Source organism: Dipodomys spectabilis, unplaced genomic scaffold, assembly GCF_019054845.1.
Source record: "Dipodomys spectabilis isolate Male_0828 unplaced genomic scaffold, ASM1905484v1 ptg000059l, whole genome shotgun sequence".
NCBI lineage: Eukaryota > Metazoa > Chordata > Mammalia > Rodentia > Heteromyidae > Dipodomys > Dipodomys spectabilis.
The window spans coordinates 38,786-65,933 of NW_024870736.1; the positions used below are offsets into that span (position 1 = coordinate 38,786).

Genomic DNA, 27,148 nt, shown 5'->3' on the forward strand with positions numbered 1-27,148 from the left:
CCTGAATGACAGAAGGAGAAATTAAAATGTTAGGAATCCTAATTCCTTACCATCCTTGTTCTCAAAGAAATGACCTGAAAAATAACAATGACTTCCACAAGCATAGAAATAGTCCAAAAGGTTATTTTGTTTCTTTCTAATTATAAAATGATAATGTTTCTTATAACAGCCTTAGGATGCTGATACAATTGAAATGTTAGCAGAAAATAATATAAACCACATTTGAAAGAAAGAGAAAAATACAACCTGAAACTAAAGCCGCTATAATAAGAACAAATTGACACAAGGAATAGCATGTTCTAATTTTTAATTTTACCTTCCAATAACAAAGGAATTCAATAATAATAATAAAAAGTGAAAAGCCTAGACCATAAAAATAAATATTTTTTAAAGTCTTTGAGCAGAGTTCAATCTGTAATCCTAGATACTCAGAAAGTTGAGATCTGAGGACTACAGTTCAAAGCCAGCCCAAGCAGAAAAGTCCATAGACTTTTTTTTTTATGCTTTTTTTATTGTAAAAATACTGTACAGAGGGGCTGGGAAGGTGGCTCAGTGGTAGAGCGCTGGCCTTGCATCTATGAGGCCCTGGGTTTGATTCCTCAGCACCACATAAGCAAAAAGAAAAAAGCTGGAAGTGGCGCTATGGCTCAAGTGGTAGAGCACTAGCCTTGAGCTGAAGAGCTGAGGGACAGTGCCCAGGCCCAGAGTTCAGGCCCCACGAAAGGACCCCCACACACACCAAAAAAAAAAAAAAAATACTGTACAGAGGGGTTACAGTTACATGAGCAAGTTAATGAGTACATTTCCTATGGAGCATTGTTGTCTCCTCCTCCTTTGTTTTTCCCTTACCATCCCTTCCCTTCCACCTCCACAACTACACCCCCCCCCATAAGCCCAGAAAAAGTTGTAAAGTTCATTTTCAACATAATTAGTTTTCAACATCTCATTGTTACAATGGGTTAATCTGTATCCTTATTTAAGCATTTTGGTTTTTTTTCCCATTCCCTCCCCAAATTAGAGAAGTATATATACAAGATGCAAGGCCCCTACATCAAATACAATGAAAACAGGGGTTATACTGTGGGGGAAGAACATACAAAGAAACAAAAAAATCATATGGAACATTATAAATACATCAGAAACAATAGCAAGAAAGAACAAACATATTTGTGTCCCTATCTTGGGGTTCATTTCCCTTAACATCATCTTATATGGTCATATGTACATAGCTTTTAATCTTTTCTGCTTGTCCCAAATATATACTAGTTATTGCAAATAAGGGAAACCATGGGACCTATGTTTCTTTGGGCCTGGCTTACTTCACTTAATATAATTTTTTCCAAGTCTTTCCCTCTCCTAACAAATGGGGCGAATCAATTAACCACCAAAAAGCTTGAAGGGGAACATGGCACAAGTAAGTACTAGCCTTGAGCACAAAAGCTTAGGGACAGGGCCTAGGTCCTGAATTCAAACTCCAGACCCCGCACCAAATGGAGGAGGAGGAGGATGACTATGACAACAAAGACGACAAGGAGGAGGACGAGGAGGACAAGGATGAGGAGGGCGAGGAGGACAAGGAGGAGGCGGCAGCCACTGAGTATTTTTGAGACCTGCAAAGTAGTTCCCATTCATTCATTAATTATAGGAAGAGTGAAACTTCAGTTATTACCTGATCTTGGTATGTAAAACACAATTGGACATGTAATAAATAGAGGCTTTGCCATAGAAGTTAAGAGACCTGCAGAGAAAAGAAAGGAAAGAACCAAACAACAGTATCTAGAGAGAGGTCTGATTTTTAGTTTTATTTTCACTTCATAATTTTTGTATGCCTTTTAGGCTCAGGAATATTATTTAAGTTATTTCTTCCTGTCCTTTCAAAACAGCCAACCTCTAACATGGGATTAGCGGTCAGACTACACCAGTTAAAACTGTGCCACTGATACTACAGCAGTGTGGTCTTTACGTGTCATTAATTTTCCTGTGTCAGGTTCACTTATCTAAAAACTTAGATACTTTACCTTTTTCTTATTCAAAAGAAAAATAAAACTGTAGGAATGGCTCAACAAAGGGTTTGAAACTGCCAACTATTATCTCTATTGTTATTATCTTTGTTATTACTGCTATTATTAATCTTAGTGACATTCAGGTTGATGACACCTAGGAAGGTCACAGATACATATAGAAAGACACACATACCAAAAACAAACAAACAAACAAAAAAGCCCACAACTACATGGTGCCTGTGAAAAACCTAAAATCAAAAGAAAGCAACCTTTTTCAGAGATCAGGAGAAACAGCCACCAATCTCAAATAGTTGTTCAAGAGTTGTTCTCAAGTACTGTTCAGCATAAGCAGTAAAAGTGTACAGCATAGTCTGTTTGTTGCTGTGTTTTGTGTTTTTTTATTGGATACCTTCTCACTCTTGTAGTTCATTAACAGGCCTGGGTTTGAGTCACCTTCCACTCTGTCCCGGACGCCCTCAAAGAAGTGACAAGCAGAGTGAAAAGCCAGGAAAGCATATCCAGGACAGACTCAGCCAACTCAGACAACCAAAATCTCAGTGACAAAGATACATGGAGACAAGGCAAAGCTGTCTGGGCAACCTATTTTGCAGCATTTTCTGAGGGTTGCCATACTGTATAAATGGTATCAAAACGATCATAGCCAAAAGCAAAGAAAAGACCGTGAGACTTTTCCCACAGATAGACTTTAATGCACATGAACACTATGCATTTTCCAAGTTTACTTTAATTTCATCGCACAATTCTAATTCAAACTTACAAATAGTTTGAAGTGGGTACTCCAAAGGGGTGAGGTAAGGTCAATGGCAAAGGGGTAGAGGAGAAGAGAAACAGAATGTAGTCAAGAATCCAATGTATATCCTACAAAACTAAGAAAAGTGACGGGGGGGGGGGAGGGAACGGATGGGGAAGAAAGTTGAAAGGAATGACATTTATCAAGATATATTGTAGTCATAAACTGCTTTGTCTATCTTTGTACAACTAAAGATAATTTTTTAAAGTGAGTTTGATGATTGTTAAAAGAGTAATACTTCTGATGAAATTTGAATCCAAAGTCTGTCAACAACATTTAGAAGTAATTAAGCAAATATATGCCTGAACACTGTTGAAATATATGTACACACACACCCCTCACATTTAAAATTTAAGACTCCTAAATCTTAGCCATAAGCATGCCTACCATGTCAAGAAAATCTTCATAGTCAGAAAAATCATATCAAACAAATCTGCTGCCTGGAAACTATCATCTCAATGAATGCTTTTGAAAGGAAAAAAAGAAAAATCATGTTAAGTGAAGTAAGCCAGACCCAAAGAAACATAGACTACATGGTTCCACTCATTTGTAGTAACTAGTATATGTCTAGGATAGTTCTAGCAGAGGATCGCAATAGCTCAATAGCTATGTGTGTATATGACCTTATAAAATGAGCTAATCTAAATGAACTACATGATATGGAAACAAGAGGTTTTGGGTTCTTTGTTGTTGTTGTTGTTTTGTACTGTATGCAGTTATTTTCTTTATCTTTCTTTCTTTTTGTCTTCTTCTTCTTTGGTTTAGCCCCTGTTGTCACTGTTTTTTATTTCAGCACAATTTGTCTTGTATATAAGTTATCTGATTAGAAATGAGAAGAGGAATCACAGAAATGGTGAGAAAAAGGACAAAGGGTAAACCTATGCAAAAGTGACACAAGACATGTTGGAAATGAACTTTACAATTTGGTGGAGAGGGGATTCGGGGTGGGGAAAGGGAAAGAGGAAGAAAATGAGGAAGGGAATGTTGGACAAGAATTATACTCATTATGTAAGTGTAACTCCTCTGTACATCACCTTTCAAATAAAAAAAAATACATAGTAGCTGAGAAGAAACTAGAAGAAAAAAAGAAACCTATACAAATACAAATATGTAAAGCAGTATCACAAAGAAATCTTCAGGACCAGATTCAGAAAAAGGAATATCCTTGTTCAGAGTCTAGCATGGTGTTTTCTTTTAAAAATTATTAGTCTGGTCTTTGGTAAGGATTAAAGCCATTCTCAGAACAAAAAATACTTCTGGGTCAGAGTCAGTTATAAAAGAAATCTCATCCTATTAAATGCAATAAAGACAAAGCAAACAAAACTCTGAGTGAATGTCTCCTTTTACAATGGTTCTTTCTTAACTTTTTTTTCCTTCTCTTCGTTTCTCCATATGTACATATTAATTTAACATTTTCAGTTTATAAGGCATATTTTATAAATTATGTTGCATTTTATTTTATTTGAAACAAGTATTACTTTTATTTAACAGTGGGAAGACTGAAGCCTTAAGGTTAACTGACTTGATAAACATCTCAGAGAACATTGTGGTGATCCCACACTACCATTTCTCACTGGGCATGAGATCTGCTGTCAACATTTTCCTTTCTTTCTCCTCTTTTCATTTTTTCCTCAGTCAGTCTGCAGTGAGCGTATTATGATTGCTTTCAAAGACTAGCATTTATGTCTCACTTGTTTTCTTACATTTCTTCCTGGTTTGATTCCCTTAGTACCTTTCACTGTTAATTCTCTAATCCTCTCCAGGTCAGCAGGGCTCTTCCTCCACTAGGATCTCTCCTGAAGGGTAGCTCACTCCTGCAAAAGGCATCTTTCCTTTTTTAGATCCAAGACCAGAACACAAACTCAGTATCAGCTACTTTCTCTCACTGGCTGCTGTTCTACCAACTGAGCCACACCTCCAACCCATAAGAAGACACCTTTCTTGTGTGCTCATAGACACCCGTTAGGTTCCCAAGCAGAGGAAATAAGATCTATGGCATCTGAAAGAGGTCGAATGTATCTACCAATTTCATACCGTGATGCCTGAAATCTGGTTCAAACTCAAGTTCTAAGTCTCACAAACAGCAAAATATTTGACTAGAGAAATGTGTAGATAGACATAAACAAGGATGGCCCTAAAAGGGTTCTTTCAATAGTTTCACAAGGAAGAAGTTCAGATAAGCCTAAATCATTCTGAAAATCTACTAGAGATAGAATACTGTATCCTTTAAATACTAGAACCTCTTCTGTACTACTGTATCTCTAAAATAACCTGAACAACACAATCCATTTCCCTACATTTCAGTGTTAAGTAGATTATATTACTGTTAAAAAATATCCTAATTCCTTTCTTTTACCACAAAAGGAAAGACAAGTGGCCAATAGGATTTTCACATAAGCAATCTCTATCTGAAAACTGTTTCACTATTACATTGTATCATTTTAATATGAAATACTTCAAAAATGAAGACAGAAATAGAAAACAGAAACCATCTATGGGCCCATTATTCCATTTTATTTAATCATAACACTTTGTCATATTTAACTTCACATCTTTATTTAAAATAAAGCATTATGAACATACTGGAAGCTTCTTTTTTTACACTCCCCACCACCCAAGATGAAGTTGGTATGCTTTTTATAAAAGGTATGTATAGGGACTGGGAAGGTGGCTCAGTGGTAGAGTGCTTGCCTTGTATGCATAAGGCCCTGGGTTCGATTTCTCAGCACCACATAAGCAGAAAAAGCCGGAAATGGTGCTGCGGCTTAAGTGGTAGAGCGCTCGCCTTGAGCTGAAGAGCTGAAGGACAGTGCCCAGGCCCAGAGTTCAGGCTTACAACCAACCAAAAAATTATATATATAACATATATATATATATATATATAAAAGATACATAAGGTTATTTAGTAGTTTCTTAAATATTATATTAACCATGTGTTTGATACTACAGAAGCAAAGGTATTCTAACAAACAGAAGAGCAAAAATTAATAAGTTATGAAAATCCTTTTAAACATGTACATGACTTCATGTATACATAGGGGAATCAGAGATGAATCCAGAGCTTTGAGTACAAATATTCTACCTGGGAATGGTGACTGTGCCTCTTGCAAAGGAGATTTTGTATGCACCTCATTCCACCATTTCCTTCTTTGCCAATACTTACATACCAATTTTTTTTATTGTGAAAATGCCGTACAGAGGGTTACAATTACATGAGCAAGGTAATGAGACATTTCTTATCAAGTATTGTTGCCTCCTCCTTTGTTGCCCTTTCCCATCCCCACCCCCCACCCCCGCCAAAGTTGTAAAGTTTGTTTTTCAACATAATGTCTTATACATCTGATTGTTGCAATGAGTCCACCTGTATCCCTATTTAATCAATTTGTTTTTTCCCTTCCCTCCCACAAAGTATACCAACATCAAATACAGTGAAAACAGGGGTTATATTGTGAGAGAAAGACATACAAAGCAACAAAGAAATCATCTTACAAATATGTTAGAAACAATTGCAAGAAAGAAAAATCATTTGAATCCGTATCTTGGGGTTCATTTCGCCTAATCAACTTATCTGACCGTTTCTGCTTTTCTCAGACATATACTAGTTATTGCAAATAAGGGAAACCATGGGACCTATTACATACCAATTTTTAAAATCGTTTCCCCTATGAAGTATGGTAACAAACTTTACTGATTACAAAGAGTAATTATTCTTTGTGTGATTATTGCTTGCTCTACATATGTCATCTGTCACTATGCTCAGCCATGTCTTTCTTAGGGTGACTTTTGCCTGATCATTTGGAAAAGTTCTTTATAATGCTAAGTTATTACTTGATGAAAGTACTGTATTCCTTTTAGAATGGTTAAAATTTAAATGGCTAGAAGAAATGATACTGAAGACATACAGCAACTGGAATTCATACACTACCAGTACTACAGCCACTTCAGAAGACAACTTAATAATTTCTGGGGAAGTTAAACATATACCTAACATACAATCTAGTCATTCCCACTATTAGGTATTAACTCCAAAGGAATAAAATACCGTCTAAAAAAAAATTCTATGTGAATATTCACAGGAACTTTACATATAATAGCCCCAAACTAAATACAGCCAAAAATTCCTATAGATGGTTGACGGGATAAGCTGAGGACTATAACACTGTTCAGCAATAAAACAAATGGAATATTGAAATACACCAACTGCACAGATAAATGCTAGATGAATGAACAATCACATTTAGTGACACTGAAGATTACACAATGCAGCATAGCATTACACTCACATAAATCTAGAAAATGCAAACTGATGAGCAATGAAAACATCAGATGACTGACTACCTCCATCAGATATAGACAACTAAGGAAGAAAAAGTTGAGGATAAACATGTTTATTGTCTTGATTCTGGTGTTCCAAACTTTTAAGACTGTGCAAATGTGATCAGTTTATCACATGATAATTTATCAAATTGTATACTTTAAATATGAATAATTTACGTCAATTATACCTTAGTATAATTGAGGATATAATTGGTTTGTAAATCTTCTAAAAATCATTAATCATTACTTATTGATTTTTTTAAATCTTATAAGAACAAAAGAATAAAGAAGAATCTCAACCGTGCTATAATTGTATCATCTAGGCATTTCTTTTCTCTCCTTTTTTCCCCTCATAGTGCTGAGTATTTGAACATAGAGCTTCAAGTATACAATTAAACTACAGTCCCAGCACCCAAACATTTCATAAATGCAGGTCACAATCAAAAAAAAAAAGTCAAACTTTGGCTTCATATCATTCTAAAATTAGAAAACTGTTATCTCTACTTGGTGTTAGTTGGAGGAAATGAGAGTATTAACAATTAGAAATGAAATACAAGTAATTAAAATGAGATTCTAGATCTTAACAATATTGTTCCTCTTATAGGAAACACACTATTAATATGTTTGTTATTAATAACAGTAATATTTATGCCAATACATGAAGTTTCCCACTGGGCCCATTTATACAATTAAGAAACTTGCTCTATCAACTTAATGATAACATGGTAACACAATCACACTAATAAGTTAGTACATTTTCTCCCTAACCTGATGACTCTCATCTTACTCTATTATCATCCTTATCCAAGGTAGTAAACAGTTTCTTTCTCTAGCTAATGCTAGTTTCGTATTATTCTGTTCATCGGATCAAATGAACTATGAAATCCATAGGCTCCATCTCACAAAGATCTGAACCATTATTTCATACCTTTAAAGAAAATCTCCATACAACTAGCCTCAATGATCTGGTACACTGTAAGTATGGATATCTAAGTCTCCAACAGCAAAGGTATTTGAGTACCTACCATCTCCAAAAAGATGTGTCACAAGCCTGGTAAGGGTTTGCTTGAGGTCAAACTCTACAAGCTTTGTAGCCTCCATGGTGTGTGTCTCTTGTTTATGGCCAGAACGAGTACTTTGTTCAAAGAGCTGCAGACTTTCTCCATCCTTTATACCAGCAAATAACTGTAAACCAAGAGGAATAAAACAAGTATACAATATGGTATAGTGGTCAGTCTATATCTAACATTATGCAACTCTGTTAAAAACAAACTTTGCTCTAAGTTACAGTATGGGAATAAGAATTACATTTTACAATAATTACCTGGAATTAACATCTTACTAAAATTATATCTTACTGAAATTCACATCTACTTTGTACCACCTTTGAGGAAAACTCTATGCTAAATTACATGGAGGATCTCTAGGGAATTAAAAGGCACTGTTCTGATTTTTACACATCTGTTTTACATTTGCATATTCTCATAGTCATTTCCTAACAAAAGACATTATTCTCATACCTAGTGGAAACTTCAGTCAGTCAGACTTTCAGTCTCTAAAATAATATCACCAACCCTCTGAATGGGTTTTGTGATCTGAGACTAAGTAACAAAATTTAGTTTAGGAACTAAGACCTATAAAAATCCATGAAGAGGGGCTGGGAAGGTGGCTCAGTGGTAGAGTGCTTGCCTTGCATGCATGAGGCCCTGGGTTCGATTCCTCAGCACCACATAAGCAAGAAGAAAAAAGCCGGAAGTGGTCCTGTGGCTCAAGTGGTAGAACACTAGCCTTGAGCTGAAGAGCTGAGGGACAGCGCCCAGGCCCAGAGTTCAGGCCCCAGGACCGGACCCCCAAAAAAAAAAAAAAAAAATCCATGAAGACAGGTAACATGTTGAAATTTTACTGTTCTTCTTCCAAAGCCCAGAACAGGCATGTTGAAATTTTACTGTTCTTCTTCCAAAGCCCAGAACAGGTCTAACATGTTTCTGCCACTTACTGTTCATGTAAACAGAGGCAGGTAACATGGCGACTAAGTCTCTGATTATAATCAGTAAACTGCGATAATAATAAACTACAAATGTAATATATGAAAATATGGAGTACTTAATATAGGGCAACAACTACATGAAACATACTGAATATTAATCACAACTATTATTTGTCAGAAGCTGTTTTCCCAATAAAACATTCCTCATCTTTGACAAGCCAGAACTTTACCTGAAAGAAGAAAGGAGAATGGATAGAGGAATGAGAAAATAACTCTACCATTCTTCCCACCCAGAGTCCTGTGAAATAAAAAAAATAACTTTCATTTAAAGAACAAAACAAGCCAGTCACTGGTGGCTCACTCCTGTAATACTAGCTACTTAGGAGGCTGAGATCTAATGATTGTGGTTCAAAGCCAGACCAGAAAGAAATGTTCATGGGAATCATCTCCAATTAACCTAAAGTGAAGGAGGAGTGGCTCAAGTGGTAGAGCACTAGACTTGAGAGAAAAAGCCAAATAAGAGTGAGAAGGTCTGAATTCAAGCCCCAGTATACGTACTTTGTCTCTCTCCTGTCTCTCTTTCTCTTTCTCTTTTTCTCTTTCTCTTTCTCTCTCTCTCACACACTCACTCTTACATAAATGAAACAGGTATCATTTTCAATAATATTAAGTGGGATGATGAACCAAATCTTTAGATTAGTGCTACTGAAAAACTGAAAAAATTGTATTAGGTATCAAGAGGAATTACTAAATAAGTCTTCAAAACAAGCATGAAGCCAGAAAAAAAAAAATCACAAAGCCATTGAAAATCTCTAATCTCTGCCTCCCCAACACTAAAGGAAAAAGAAAAAAAAAAACGAAAAAAACAAAGCATAGCATGATTTGTGACAGTTTAACTACAGCCAGGGATACAAAAAAGAAAGCCTAGCACTGACAAAGCTACATAGCACTGATGGACCTATCATCATGACAAGAATCAACACAAACACAAACCAGCCCTGCTGTATACCTGAGATCAGGTGTCACATTTCCTGGGTAACAGAAACAGCCTCCGGCTATGAAAGTGGACTGAGGCAATGCAATACTGAAAGTACCTCAAAATGCCCATCAAAATCAGCCAAAGCTTTTCAGAAAAATGCCCTACTATCCAAGACTTCAACTGCGTCTTATATGCACCAGAAACAGTGACATCTGTCAAGGCCTGTGTCTCCCAGTACTTCCTCTAAAAATAATTTAGAGCAAAAGGAACTAATTTTTATAAAGCCTTGAATGTATGCCTTTAACATAAATGGAAAGCAGAATGCCGACATAAAAAAAAAAGTAAATATGCTGAAGCATGGTTCACTAATAGAGCACCTGCCTAGAAAGCACAAGACCCTGAATTAAAACCCTAGTACTCCCAAAACAAAACAAATATATATATAAAGGTACACAGGTGGGGTTGGAGGACAAGTTCCAGTACCTGTCTTGGGCCTAATAAAAAAAGAAAAAAGGAACACGAGCATGCAAAGTCACATTGAGAGTTACTACACTCTCAATCCAGTATAAATCTTGGGCGTAAGCAAGAAAATCCAAGACAAAAATGAAGACAAAAAAAAAAGAACAAAATGAGTCAAGTGTTAAGGTTGATCTAAAATCCTTACTAGGAAGAGCAACAAGGAGAAAAAGGGGGAGGAGGAGGAACTGTCCCATAGACTGTACAGTACACCTATTATAATTGAGTTATTAAACAATGAAAAGTATAACATTCAGGGTTGTAAGAGACAAAATTCTAAAATTATAGGATATAAATTCAGGCATCTGTGGCTCACCCCTTTAATCCTAGCTACTCAGGAAGCTGAGATCTGAGGATCATAGTTCCACGCCAACCCAAGCAGGAAAAAAAAAAAAAAAAAAATCAATGAGATTCCTTTTTTTTTTTTTTTTTTTTTTGGGGGGGGGGGGGGGGGTCCGGTTGTGGGGCCTGAACTCTGGGCCTGGGCGCTGTCCCTCAGCTCTTCAGCTCAAGGATAGCACTCTACCACTCGAGCCACAGCACCACTTCCAGCTTTTTTTCTTTTTGCTTATGTAGTGCTGAGGAATCGAACCCAGGGCTTCGTGCATGCAAGGCAAGCACTCTACCACTGAGCCACCTTCCTAGCCCCAATCAATGAGATTCTTATCTCCAATTAACCACCAAAAAAAGGAGGAAGTGGGCAAGAGTGAGCTGTGGCTCAAATGGTGGAGTGCTAGCCATGAGAGGAAAAACCAAAAAACGCAGGGGCAAAGTCTAGACCCTGAGTTTAAGTTCAAGACACAAAAAGTATAGAATATATCTAAGGCAACCTCTTCCACACATTTGTATTTTGCTATGTTAACCTAGGTAAACATTAGAAAACTAGCAAATCTACCCAACAAAAAAGATAAATAATTGGAACCAGGTAATTGTGGGAATAGGTGGGGTTGTGAGAGGGGGCAAGAACGATATAAAGGGGTAACATCCATCAAGATGTATTCTACTCACAAAATGACACGTTAAATTGAAACACCATTGTAAAACTACTTAATTTGAAAAGCACTAATAAACAGTAACAGAAAAAATTCACCAATACTATTAAAGGTTACTGTCCTAAAATTTAAAATATTTTTTCATTTTATTTTATTGTAAAGATGCTGTACAGAGGGGTTAGTTACAGAGTAAGGTAATGAGTATACTTCTTGTCCAGCGTTGTTACTCCCTCCTTTGTTGTTCTCCCACTACCCCTTCCCTCTCCTACCTCCCTCATTTCCCCATCCCACAAAGTTGTAAAGTTCATTAGTATACGTCTACCATAATTTTATCAGATGAGCAGAAAAGCTCAAATGCTATGTACATATGACCATATAAGATGATGCTAAGTGAAATGAACCCCAAGATATGGACACAAGAGGCTTTTCTTTGTTTTTGTTGTTTTTAATGTACTGTGTGATTTTTTTTTGTTTCCTTGGTATGTTCTTCCCTTAAGGTGTATCCCCTGTTGTCACTGTACTTGATTTTGGTACTCTATATCTTATACAAAAATTTTTCAATAGCTGAGTTGATGAAAATCCACAAGTCTACCCACCCTACCCCACAAAGAAAAGTGAGAAGAAAATAGTACTTATTAACTGTATTAAGGGCTTGGGAAGGTGGCTCAGTGGTAGAGTGCTTGCTTGCATGCATGAGGCCCTGGGTTTGATTCCTCAGCACCACATAAGCAGAAAAAGCTGGAAATGGCACTGTGGCTCAAGCAGTAGAGCACTAGCCTTAAGCTGAAGAGCAGAGGGACAGAGCCCAGGTCCAGAGTTCAGACCCCATGACCAACAAACAAAAAGAAAAAGAAACTGTATTAAACATACACACTCATAGTTGTACAAAGGCATTGCCATTCAACAAAGCACTTTATGAATAATAAAGTGTATCTTGATCAATGTCACCCCTTTCAATATTCTCCCCCATCCTGTCCAAACTCATCCTTTCCTTTTTGCTATACTGATTTCTTGTTATACAATGCATTTTCTCCATTTCTATACCTTCTGCCATGATGGTTGTCTTTATGTTCATCTACTATTTTTAGGTCTGGTTTGTTCTTTATTTGTAGGAGACTAGTTGCCAGCAACAGATGTTTGCTACTTTAGTGGATGCATATCTTCCCTATTACATTGTTTTGTTAACCCTCACAATAATATTTCTCAATTATCAAATCATATGTTTTTCAATTAAGTTAAGTGAAGTTAAGCCACCATTACTAGCAAGTGATGGAGCCTGAATTTAAACACTTATAGTCTTATCTGTAATCTGAAGAGCCCATTCTTTGGTTCACTATAAAAAAGATCATATGAATGGGATGAAAAACCAGACTTAAAGCATGAACAGAGCTGAGTAGCAGTGTCTCTGCATGTATACATTGTTTTAGGCACCTGCATAAAAGTGACAGTGTGCCCTAATTAAATCATGTATAATAAATGAAGACCATTAAATTCCTCAAAAAATGATCAAGCTTGCCTTTCAAGTGCACTAGTATATACATACTTATACACACAAAACACACACACACACACACACACACACACACAATGAGATCATTAGTTTGGTTCTGGCTTTGTATCTAAGGAGCTGAATGATCTCACCCTTTCTTAGATTACTGACTTATTCAAGACATCCTTCACACACAAATTTGAAGTACAATGCTGCTTCACATTATTAACTACTTACATGAAGGTTCTGTGCATGCAGAACCTATGTGAACTTCTAAGGAAACATGCAATATGTGGGGGGAAGGAGATGACTGTTGTTTTTGGAATACCTATTCTGACCAATGTGTTTGGCACCCATTATCTTAGCCCTTTCTTCCTAATGCAAAAGAACAAAAGAAAATAGAAGAAATGGAGGAAAGAAACTTAATTCTGCTGCGCCATTGGCTCACACCTGTAATCCTAGCTACTCAAGAGACTGAGATCTGAGGATCTTGGCTCAAAGCGAGCCTCAACAAAGCCAGCTGGGCAGGAAAGTACCTGAGACACTTATCTCCAATAAGTCACTCAGAAAACCGGAAGTAGCGCAGTGGCTCAAGTGGTAAAGAGCTACCCTTGAGCTGAAGAGCTGAGGGACAATATTCAGGCCCAGAGTTCAAGCCCCATGACTGACCAAAAAAAAACAAAAAACAAAAAACACTTAATTCTCAAACAGAGAAAAAACTTCTCAAATCAAAGAATTGGTGTGAAGAAATTCAGAAGACAGGAGTTTGTGACATTGTCTTTGGGACTGTAAGTTTCTGAAATAGGATATGTCACAGAAAATATCTAAAATAAACCTTAGCACAAGTTGTCCCTAGGATGGATGCTGACTCAAAAACTGTCTGGGTTCATGGGTACTCTAAAAGGGGATTTTGAACCTGGGTGTACAAGAATATACATTCGCTGATTCCTATGTTAATCCTAGTGTGTGGCTGAATGCCACCAGCCTTCCCAGGACGAGGCTTGGAAGCAGAGGAGCCTAACTTCAAGCATGCAGCACTGCTGCTCTCTTCATGCCTGACCTGTACCAGCCAAGGAAGAGCTAGAACAAGAAACTTAAAATAGTGTTTGGAAGGGGAGAAAGAGAATCCTGCCAGCTTAAGTTTCTATCTGAAGGCACTTTTGCATTAAAACATACAGCAGGCATGATAAAAATCACTCCAATCACATTTGCACATTTTTAAGCAGTTGATAAATCATCCCACCACTAGTATACCACCAATTTAGTTAATTTTAGGCTCACAAATCAACCTTTACATGAAGTAATAGTACAAAAAAGGTACAAACTTACAGGTCAGATCATACAGCATTCGTGCTCTCAGATTATTACATGGGAAGAAAAGCTACAAAGTAATAAAGAAATGATCTGAGATAAAATTAAGAGAAAACATGACTGGGGTGATCCAGCTGAACAAAACTGCTTAGTAAACAGATTAAAGTACATGAAACAGATAAGGTCATTATAATGGATTCAGGTTATGCAAATCAGCATCTTAATAAAGGAGGGAACAGGAAAGAAGCCAAAAAGAGGGCAGGAGGAGTGAGTGGCTGTTTCAAAACCTGGACAATACCAGGTGCCAGTGGCTTATACCTATAGTACTACCTCCTTGGGAGGTTGAGACAGGGAGGTTAAGAGTCCCAGCCTACCCCAGGGAGAAAAAGTCTATGAGATTTCATCTCAATGGGAAAAAGGCATTGACAATGTATAGCCTCAATGTAGCTATAGAAGGAAGAGAAAAATAGGCAACCAAGCTCAAAACCAGGCAAGAATCAAGACCCTAACTCAAGACAGACAAGAAAAATAGCTGGAGGAAAGGTTCAGCAGTACAGCGCCTTCCTCCTAAGTGTGAAGTCTAAGTTCTAACTCAAGTACCACCAAGAAAAACATGGACAACAGTACTAAGTAACGTTTTGGTCTGCTACTCTGCTAAATCCTGATTATGGGACATTTTTGTATTTTGTTTAAAAGATTAATTTACTCACAGGAATCTATTAGAAAGGAAATGACTAAAAGGGTTAACAGCTTAAAGATATGGAAAAAGTTACTGTTTAAGTAACAAGAGAATTATTTGACAACCAGAGCATAAACAGACATTTTAGGGGTACAAGAATAATTTATACATTTAGGATTTAAAACCCAAAGAGGACTATGAAATATAAGATAGTACTAAATATTTCTGTATGGTAATAAGGGTTATTTTTCTTTTCTTTTTTTGTTTTCTGGGGGGTTTTTTGGAAGAATTTTCAAATTTCCAGGCCTAGAAAATGGATGCCAGAGTATTACTTTCTACAAAGAGAAATTTCTTGAAACAAACAACTGAAAAAGGGAACTTAGAACAAAGAAGGCTACTGAAGATTTTCCAGAATTATTTCACAAAAGATTACATGGTACAAATGTTACCTTCATCTATCAAATTATTGGCAAATTTTACATCACTTAATCAAGGCTATTTAACAAGTGGACCCTTAATAGTGACTCAAAGAGGGTCTTAGTTTTGTAAAAGAGAAATAAAAACAGTGTAACGTGATCAGATACAATGTTAATCAGTCATTGCCTCATTAGAAAGTGAGTAGTTTAAAATAGGCAGCATAAAAACAGCACCATCTAGAGGCAAAGAGAATAGAATAGTGCTGTATGGTACTTGATCATGTCATCAGAAGATAAAACTCTTTTCATTGTCTATTCTTCATCAAGCCCATGTTTAAAAATATTTCTAACAAGCCACATTTACTACATAATAATACCTTTTAAATAAAACAAACATAATTGACATCAAAGTTACACTAACTTGATACATTGACATTCCTGTTTTTCTGTACTTCTTCCCCTGAATTGTTAGACTTCTCAAAGAGACAGAAATCACAGGATTTCAGATAAGACAATCTCAAGAACACAGGAAGAGAGATAATATAAACTGTTAGATTACCTCTGGTTTCAGAAATCATCAGCCCGTAGGCCAGGTGTGGTAATATGCACTTGTAATCCCAAGTATGAGGTAGAAAATAGAAGCCTGAGAGTTAATGACTAGCTAGGGAAACAGTGACTGACACTCAAGCTTTAAAACCAAGACCAACAAAATAAAACAAAAACCAACAAAGGGCTGGACAAGTAGCTAAACTGATAGAGCACTGGCCTACCAATTCCCAATACAACATCCACCTCCCACCACACACACACAAAAGGCAGCTCCTTACACTGCCAAAAATAATGTCTTTAAAAAAATGATAGTAGGGGCTGGGAAGGTGGCTCAGTGGTAGAGCTTTTGCCTTGCATGCCTGAGGCCCTGGGTTCGATTCCTCATCACCACATAAGCAAAAAGAAAAAAGCCGGAAGTGGCACTGTGGCTCAAGTGGTAGAGTGCTAGCCTTGAGCTGAAGAGCTGAGGGACGGCGCCCAGGCCCAGAGTTCAGGCCCCACAACCGGACCAAAAATAAATAAATAAATAAAATAATAAAAAAATGATAGTAAGAAGGTTTGTAAATAAAGAAACAAAAAGTGAATGTAAGTAATAATGTAATTGGTTCAAGGGAGCATGGTGGTGCTTGCTTGTGGTCCCAAGCAACGGAATGGTTTGAATATTAATGTCTCCCAAAGATTCCCATATTAAAGACTTGCTCATTAACCTTTACTGGGAAGTAGTGACACCTTTAAGGAGTACCTATGAAGGGAATAGAACTGATCAATAGATCAAGTGACCATGGGCTGAAACTTCTGGAACTATAAGCCAAAAGAAACCTCTAAAATTTATTCACCACAGAGATTTGTTGCAGTAGAAAAACCTTGGCCAGGGGCTGAGAAGGTGGCTCAGTGGTAGAGCACTTGCCTTCCATGCATGAGGCCCTGGGTTCGATTCCTCAGCACCAAATAAGCAAAAAAGAAAAAAGCTGTGGCACAAGTGGTAGAGCACTAGCCTTAAGCTGAAGAGCTGAGGGACAGCGCCCAGGCCCAGAGTTCAGGCCCCATGACCGGACCCAGAAAAAGAAAAAGAAAAACCTTGGCCATCTTATTAACAAGTTGAGTATGAGGTATTAAAGAACACTCTATATTGTTTTGCAATTATTCTATAAACATAGAAATATTATAAAATGAAGGGGCTATTAAAAGTTGAATATAGAGACTATATACTCCTCTGATTAAGGGCAACAGACTATAAAATGATCAAAGCCCAAAGAACAACATCAAATTCTCACTGTGAGGGAAAGACAAATGACTGATTTTTAACCAGCTTAAGAGCAATAGAAAAGGGCTCTGGGTACCAACAAGATTTCTAGAGAAGAGATCATCATCACAGAGCCTTCAAAGTGAGAATGCTTCAGGTAATCTTTCCTACTTATTTGATCAATTTGTAACAGCTTACATTTATTCCTCATTTTTTTCAAACTAGGTTTCATATGGCAAGAATGTTACACAGGAAGCCCTTAATGAAGCAGTTCATGTCTCTTTCTACCATCATCTCTAATTTCCTCCCCATGTCCCAGACAATCCATAATATGCAGTCCCAGGACTCATCATTCCTCATTTTAGGTGCCATAGATATGCTAATCACACCAGCTGAAACAAATGGCCCCTCTTCTCATCCTATAGAAGCATTTATGTTTTGTTCGAGATTCTCTGTGGCACCATCTATTCACTACATAGGTAGTAATCTCTACTACCAAGGAGAGTTCTCATTTCTGTGTGTTGGCTATGTCTCTCACTACACTGACATTTATCTGTCTCACTCACTAAGCTATAGACAATAGGAACAATACTTAACATCTTATTTGTACCAACTGTGTTAAGGAGATGGTTGTTTACAACCAAAGCCTGTGGTTAAGTATATGAATTCTAAGCCCCAGGGACAAGACAGTCATCTAGAGAATGACCGGCACAGGCTAGGACTACGACAAATACTGTCTTATATATTTGGCAGGCTCACTGTCTAATAATATTTGGTTCACAAACCAAGAACTAAAATCCCTCTGAAACATAAGCACATTGACATATCTTACCATAGGAACTCCCAAGCTTTAATTCCCCATGAATGCAGCAAGCAAATTCAATTATCTTGTTCAAATCCAACTAAGGCATCTCAGCAAATATTAAGTATTCAAATCACTTTGGAGGAAGGATTGGGATGTCTTAGTGAGATGAACAGACAGACATATTAAAGGAATAGCACAGACTCATCCAAGTGGATTTTAGTCGCTAATTTCCACAGTTTTTAATTTCTTTAAACAAGTAGGCCCTAAGTGGGATCTTCCACTTCTCCTCATTTGGGAAGACTTTGTTTGAAAGGGCCAGTTAAATACAGCTATGTCCTCAAATCTCTGTGGGAAGTCCATCCTGTTGCAGCTAATTGATATTGAACCGAATTTTCATTCCTTGGATTTTGTGTGAGGCACCACATGCCAATTAATCAAATTACAGAGATTAGCACAGGGGAGGGAATACATTAAAACTGTGTACTGAACGAAAGAGACTTTATTTTCTCCCTGCTGTTTGCCTCATTTCCTTTTCTTGAGATGAAATTTTGTGCCAGAGGAGTGAAAGGAAGGGATCTGAAACAGCCAATTTTCTGTAGTGGAAGATAATGTAAAACTGTATTGATAGCTGAGGAAGAATTTTTGCAAGGTGGCTGGACATAATATACTAGATGAGATGACCAACCTTCTAGTTGACAAATTACTCTGGTTTTGGTGGAAATTTCCTAATAGAAACCTCCATCATTTGGAATGTCCTTCAGTTTCAAATTCAAATAGGTCCCCCTCCTGGATTAATGACCTGTCCAGATCCCCCAGCCTCATGAAATACTCAAGTTAAAGACATTACAGAGGCTATTCAGCTCCTTACTTAGAACAAAAACACATGTTCTTGAGAAGCGAGGGCCAACAAAATGTCTCAGACAGGCAAAGTCAACCTATATGCTCCCTATAGCCACTTTCATGCTCATATAGCTAAGGCCATACTCCCTGATTGGCAATACAGCATCATCAGATATTGCCTGAAGCTGTGATCTCCCCAAAGATACTGCCAAATGCAGCACCTGCCTGTTTTTATTAACCATGACATATCATGACAAGTATAATTTTTAGCACTTTTCTTCTCTTAGAGGCCCTTGTAGTGATACCATGTAAGAAGGAAAGAGATAAACATTCTGCTAAGCTCTGCCTTATACAGAAAAAACAACAACAACAACAAAAATGAAACTTCAATCCATCAAAGCAAGAAGTTATATGGAGCTATACAAAAAGTACATGAGAGATTAAATGTCTAGACATGGTGAGACAAAAAGAAACAATGGCAACAAGAAAAATACTGCATCCTATGTGAACTGTTCTTCACAACATCCATTCTAGTGTCTATTTAAAAGTTATGATCTCTCATCATCCTCTTCCCAGGACAGAATGAAAGATAAAACATAGAAAAAGAGATTGCATTTTCTACTTCAGGTGGCTAAACAACTCATTCATGAAGCCAGTGGTGAAAAATAACAGCAGAAAGGCCCTATCTAAATTCTATCACCTACTCCAAAAGAAGACCATAGAAGAGATATGACTAGTCTGTTAACCATGGGAAGAATAGGAAAGATACCATCAGTTATACTTATAAATAAATGTAGATGAAAACTAAAAGGACCAAATGGCTAGTTGAAACTGACACATTCAGGTAGTTCTACACTTATTACAGAAAGAAACAACATCTATTTTCAAGACAAATATATGAAAATAGGTAAGGCAGGTACCATTTACTACCTTTACTCAGGAAGCTGGTAAGGATCATTATACCTCAAAGGTGTCATCATTTCAATCAAGTTAAGATCAACAGAGTGTGAGCTACAGCCTCAGAATTTAATACCTATTTCGACAGCCTAAAAACCACTGAAAATGGAAATTCTGTTAGATACAAAGTCAAGGCCTGATGATGCTCCAAGAGCCAACAATGAAAAGTTGAAATTCTTTATTCAGTACAAGGATAAAAGGTACATAATTCCTAATTTTTACATATTTATATGTAAGTAAGTGCTATATACTAGTAACTGACTATGTGGTATAATAAGAGTTATTAAAATGTGGAATCTACGGAACAAAATTAAGCAGTTAATAGAATTGATAAGGAATGCACAGTGTTCCACAATAAAGTCTGGTTGCCCAAGAATGGAGTGATCATGTATTTTGTGCATGAACATTTGTCTAGGTATGTCTGGTGAAAGATCCCTAGATGAATTTAAACTCTCTTAGCAAGACTGAATAAAGAAGATTGTACTCTCCTATGGGAGAATAGATTAGGTAAGGTGGACCTTACTAATAAATGAAAACCTGAATAAAATTCAGAAAAAGGAAAAAGATAGTTTTTTCTCTATTTTCAAGTGAGGATACTAGTCTTCTCTCACCTTCCAATTTAGCCTAAACTTAGACCACTAGTTGTTCTGTTTCTCAAGCCTTCATACTCAAACTGGAACTGTATCTTCCAAAAAGACTGAACTATTTCCCTATAATAAATCTGATGGCATATTACCAATTCTTTTGCTCTGGAGAACACTTTAGAATATACGTAGACAACCCACACACACATACAAACTAAAAAAAAAAAAAAAATCCTGAATCTTAGAACACATTTGAAAAGTAGGAATCAGTACAACTCTTTCTTTCTTTTTGTGCTAGCCCTGGGACTTGAACTCAGAGCTTGTGTGCTGACACTGAGCTTTTTGCTCAAGGATAGTTCTCTACCACTGGAGAATGGTTAACTGGAGATAAGAGTCTTACAGTTTCGTGCTTGGGCTGATTTGGACTGAGATTCTCAGATCTCAGGTTCCTGAGTAGCCCGGAAGAACGTTTTTTTGTTTTTTTGTTTTTAATAGAGTGATCAGGGTAACAGGCAGACCACAGAACCAAGGCATCCTGCAAAGAAGGCAGGTCACTTTAGGAGCAACATTTACCTGCTCAAAAATTTGTCTCATATTAGCAGGAAGGATTTGAATATTTCCTAGAATCATTATTTTTGAATTGCTAGTATTCTTAAAAAATAAATTATCAGCAGATCGTCAGTAATATCCTGGTAGGTTATACATTTCAAACACAATGCTTTATTGCTAAAAGACTCTCATACAACAAGACTGCAGTATTATTGGTGAATTTACTGGATGTGTATAAGCTATGTCTCCCACAGAATCCCTGCTACCCCATTACAGTATAGAAAAATCAAATCTCAAGATAGACACCTCTTATCAACACACACACACACACACACACACACACACACACACACACACACACACACACACACACACACACACACACACACACACACACACCCCTCTGTTTCATAGGATATTACTAAAGAAGGCTTACAGACAGGGGCAGACACTGCCTTGGTTTGCCCAAATACATTCACTGAGCTCACTCTCTTATTCCCTTGAATCTCTGAATCTTAATTCTTGATGCTCAAATCATCCCTGACTTCTCTTACTATCTGACATCTAATTATTCTCAAGTTACGTTGCATTCTCTGCCATCCTAATCTACTACAGATTTGGGTGAGATTATCCATAGAAATGGAAATTACCTGTTTGTTCACTGACATATAAGAATTAACCAAGAGCATGTTAAAGCCCACTGTGTGTATGGGGGTAGGGGTATGTATATGAGAATTTGTGGAATTGTCAAACAAAATCTCTCTCCAGATTCTGATAGGACAAGAGAGAGAAGGCCAAAAGTCATTGCTATGATTATAAAAAATTTCTATTTAAGGGCATAACTGGGGAAAAGCAATGGAAGGGGAGATTGTCTAAAAAAGAGAAGTACATTTCTTATGAAATGGTAACTTCTTATGAAAGGTAACCTGCTATTACTCAAAGCCAATGGACCATGGACTTATGAAATGGTAACCTCTCTGCACAATACCTTAATAATAACAATAAAAAAAACTCTATGTAACAGAAACATATAAATGAAAAATAAGGGATTAAATGAAGTGTCTAATTTTTAAATTTTTCTTATCCTTCAAGTTCATTTGAATTAACACAAGTTACACAGGTATCTATTCCAGGATAAGTCAGGAGGATGACATTAGGGCCAAACAGGAACAGGCCTGAGGACCAATAAAATAGAACTGAAGACTCAGACATGATCCCACAGTCCTACAGCCACCTACTCTCTGATAAGGGAGCCAAAATTATCAGCTGGAAGAAAGACAGCCTCGTCAATAAATGGAGCTGGCAGAATTTGCCATACACATGTAGAAAACTGAAGTTAGATCTTTATATATCACCCTGCGCCAGAATCAACTCCAAATCGATCAAAGACCTCGAGGTTAAGAGCAGAGACACTGAAAATATTTCAGGAAGGAATAGGGGATATGCTAGGGCTCCTTGGCACAGGTCAAAACTTCCTAAAGAAAAATCCAGAAACAAAACAAATCAAAGAAAGGCTGGATAAATGGAATCGCATTACATTGCAGAGCTTCTGCATGGCAAAGGACATAGCTAGCAAGATAAATAGAAAGCCCACAGATTAGAAGATCTTCAACAACTATACAACAAACAAGGGCCTCATATCTAAAATATGCTTAGAGCTCAAAAATGAAGCCCCCCGCCCCGTAATAACAAATCTTCAAAGAAACAACCACTCCATTAATAAGTGGACTAAAGAATCAAAAAGAGACTTTTCTGGAGAGGAAATAAGAACAGCCATTAGACATAGGAAGAAATGTTCAACATCTCTGGCCATAAAAGAAATGCAAATCAAAAGCCCAGAATTCAAGCCCCGCGACTGACCCAAAAAAATAAAATAAATAAAATAAAATAAAAAGTTTCTGCACAGCTAAAGACATAGCAACCAAACTAGAAAGACAACTAACTAACTGGGAATAAAATATTTACCAGCAATATCAGACAAGGGTTAATATCCAGTACATACAGGGAACTCAAGAAATTAATCCCACCCAAACCCAACAAACCAATTACTAAATGAGCAAGGGAACTAAAGAGATACTTGTCAGAAGAAGAGATAAAAATGGCAAAGAAACACATGAGAAAATGTTCACCATCACTGGTTGTAAAAGAAATGCAAATAAAGTCAACCCTGAGATACCACCTTACCCCAGTCAGAATGGCCCACATCCTAAAGTCAGCCAACCACAAATGCGGGAAGGGATGTGGAGAAAGAGGAACCCTATTACACTGCTGGTGGGAATGTACACTTATACAACCACTTTGGAAAGCAGTCTGGAGGGTCCTCAGAAAGCTAAATATTGACCTCCCTTATGACTCAGCCATTCCACTGCTAAGCATCTATCCTGAACAACAGGAACCAGAATACAAGGACACATGCACCTCCATATTTATTGCAGCACTGTTCACAATAGCCAGGATATGGAAACAACCCAGATGGCCCACTACAGATGAATGGATCCAAAAATTGTGGTATCGATATACAATGGAATATTATGCAGCCATTAGAAAGGACAAAATAATAGCATTCACAGAGAAATGAATAGAACTAGAAGAAATCATGTTGAGTGAGGTAAACCAAGAGCAAAGAGACAAATAGCACATCATCTCCCTGATAAGTAGATGTTAAATCCAAAACATAAGGTGATACAACAAAGTAAACAAGGCTCAAGAAACAAAGGACCTTCACTCATCTGGCTGAATCATCACTAAATGACCCTATGGTGCTGATCACATATATGGTATATATATGCACATCGGAGGGAAACTAGGAGCACATAGAACTAGAGGGAAACAGGAAAACATACAACAGTGGGACCCATCAGCTGCACTGGACATTGGTCAAAACGAACTAAGCAACTCAAGGTCAGCAATGGGAGGGAGGGAATGAGTGGGAAAGAGTGAACAGCTGACACTATGCAAAAAGAAAGGAATGTACATATCACTCAGTGTGGAAGAAAGAACTGTATAGTCAAATCCCATAGAACTCATAAACAGACAATTTGCCCCATGAAGGTTAAAATGTGTTTGTGACTTTAACTAAGTATCACTATCCCACAATACTGTGAAATTTGTGAAATTATGTAATCACTCAATCACAATAAAAAAAATTGAAAGAAGAAAAGAAAAGGAAGGGAAAAGAAAGGGAAGGAAAGAAAAGAAACGAAACTAGGTGCCAGGAGATGAATTCAGAGGAAATCAGCCAATAAAGGATGAGCTTCTACATTTCTGAGCAGACTCAGGGTTCTAAATACAGTTCAATGGGACATAAGTGTCACAGCTTTGCTAGCTGGTTCAGAAGCTGGCTGGTAAATCCTCTCACCTACCATCTACCTGCACCCCACAAGCTTTTAAAAGTGTGGAACCATGCCATTCCATCTACACAAGAAGCATTCAATAATGTGCACCAGGCCAAAAAATGCAGTCCCTGGCAAAGTGTGAAGTCTACTGTGAAAGAGCATAATATTGCTGTGAAAATATTTTTGCTGCTTTCACACATCACTTACGCTGGTAGAAAACACATTGTTACTGTAATTATGTGGATTCAGTAAAACTTAATGAGGCACTCTTAGCTTTCAACAACAAATGTAGAACATTAATAGCAATAATGTTCTTGCAATTCTGGACAAATGAGATGTAAAACCTATTCATCTGTTTCACTTTGGATGTCATTATTGGTTCAGGAGCACAGGCTCATATCCTTTAGAATATCTTCCAACCTTTATGTATTCCACATACTTATTTATAATAATTAGGGAGTCTCACTATGACCGAATTGTAACCAAAAAAATGTTAAATTAAATATATTTTTGACTCGGTAATGTGACTTTCTCTATCAACACATTTGTTGGAAAAATAACAACCTACTTCCCTCTAGGCTTCTTGACATTCAGGAAATGGAGCAAACCAACATTGCCACTTATTAGCTTATTGTTTCTCAGCCACAAACCAACCCTTCACTGCCTGCTTTGTGAAAACCTAGTTGAGCACTTGAGATATTTTTCCATCCTTAGTTGGCTCTTTATGAAGCTCTGTCAGTAGAGGTGACTGCAGTGACATTGCAAAAAAATTCTGAGTTTTAAGGGCTCCTTTCTGCCCTGCACTGTCCTGCAGTGCAAATGGCAGCACTCAATCCCCCCAGTATTGATGACAGCGGCCAGTTGCTTCCTTCAGTACAGTTCTTTGTCATTTTGGTAGCACAGTGATTCCTGCAATGTACCTCTCCCAAGACAGCCTTTGCTTGACACCTTGCCAACGTGTGGCTATGATTCATTTCTACCAGCATGGCGCCACTACCACATCTGGGCCATTGCCTGGAGAAGCAACTGCTCCTTATATCTGCTAGTCCTATACTCCTTACAGTTTTCTTTTAACAAGCTAATCTCATTACCCCATTGCTATCTATGACTAATAATTCAGTATTACTTTCCCTGATCAAGTTACTGTATGATTTCTATCTCATGATTAGGCCCTTTCTGATGGACCTACACTCTGGAAGGCTGGAACATGAGAAATTGCTCCAAGAATGCCCAACAAGTAAAACATGTAGGGAAAGCATCATACAGTTAAATGTGTTAGCTGCCATCTTTTGTAAAGCATACAATGCTAGTCCAGAATGAAGGACACATTCAAGAGCCACATTTGCCTCGGCTACTCAGTGAAGAACCTTCAAATGGACAGAAGAGGCACAAGAAAGGATGGTATCCTCTAAAAGTTGACTAATCAGTTGGAGACACTGGGGATACAAAAACATTTCCAGGCAGTAAGTTGCTGAAACCAAAAGTGAGGGTCACAGCCAATAATGCTTTAAGAAAATGATAGGACTTAGGCTAAGAGGTTAATAGGTTCTTTCTTACCAAAAGCAAATTACTGGAAAAAGCACTGTGCCAGAGAAAAGAGAGTCTTGCTTAGAATGGTACTCCAACAAATCTTCCTCATCTTCAAATAATACGGTATTACTAAAAACCAATGGACCATGGACTTCTAGCTGTGACCACTTGCCATTCACTTCCAAGAGATATAACTATGTTAACATTTGGACAGAGGAGGAAAAAAATAATAAAGTATGTCTTCAACAGGAAGAGAGTCCCACCTAGGAGATTTTTAAATAAAAGATTATGGAAACATGGTGACTATAATCTATCAAGACCAAATTAAAATGCCCTCAATAAAGCTCCTCCACATGAGGTTATTAAGGAAACCCAATAACCACATGATGGAGAATAAAACCCTGCCATCACTGAAAGATGGAAAGTGATTCAGAGCTGAAAGCAGGAATAAGTGAACACCTGTGACTCACAATAAGAGTATCAGTAGGGAAGTTGGAAAAAAGAGGCCCAAAAACATGAGGATTCAAATGAACCACCTGAAAATTAAGAGAACATTAAAGAGCACAAAGGAAATATTTTATAGTGAAAATAAGAGTCACTTCTGACAAGAAATCCACATTCAAAATAGTTGATCAAAAGGAAGGCTATCCATTCTACAAGGAATCAGAAAAGGTAACTCCCCACACTCCCATATGAAGGAATGCTAAGTGACTCTGCCTGTCATTGAAGGGAGAGGATGAAGTACCACATCAGGATTCCATATTGGGATCAAAAGCTTCAACTTCTATATATCTTCACTCATCTCTTCCATTAAAATATTTCTCATTGTTTCTGTGAATAGTTATGAATTACATATTTACCACACAATAGTTGTGCCTTCTTCACCTAACAGTAAAAGTCCCAAAAACTTCTAAGTATATAAGATAAGCATAACTATATTGATTAAAAAAAAATGTTTATTCATGTTTAAAATGCTATGTCCAGCAAATCATAAAAGAAAATATTCTAACTCCTAAGAAAGTGGCAAGGAACAAAAGAGAGAACTTTAAAATAACTAAAAAGAATTTTATAAAATTTACTACGTCAGATTCAATTACCTAGGACTAGAAAACAGACTCATTTGAAAAGTCCTAACCGGATAAACAAATTAAATGAATGCATTCTTATATGAAACTTTTTTAAGGCATTGGTTTTGATGATATTTAAGTAATAATGAAAAGAGAAGCAGGAAAAAAAAAGACACATGGAGAATCACT

The 27,148-nt window shown here is 37.2% G+C and overlaps 1 protein-coding gene across 1 annotated transcript in view; it reads right to left on the bottom strand.

The window, feature by feature from the left end:
* Positions 1 to 27,148, bottom strand: part of LOC122108389 (phenylalanine--tRNA ligase, mitochondrial-like) — a gene marked incomplete at its 3' end in the record, with an annotated part of 131,989 nt that overhangs the window by 13,894 nt on the left and 90,947 nt on the right. The window contains exon 3 of the mRNA XM_042680309.1: positions 8,157 to 8,316. Coding sequence (XP_042536243.1) covers positions 8,157 to 8,316 — 160 coding nt within the window. The remainder of the gene's footprint in view (positions 1 to 8,156; positions 8,317 to 27,148) is intronic.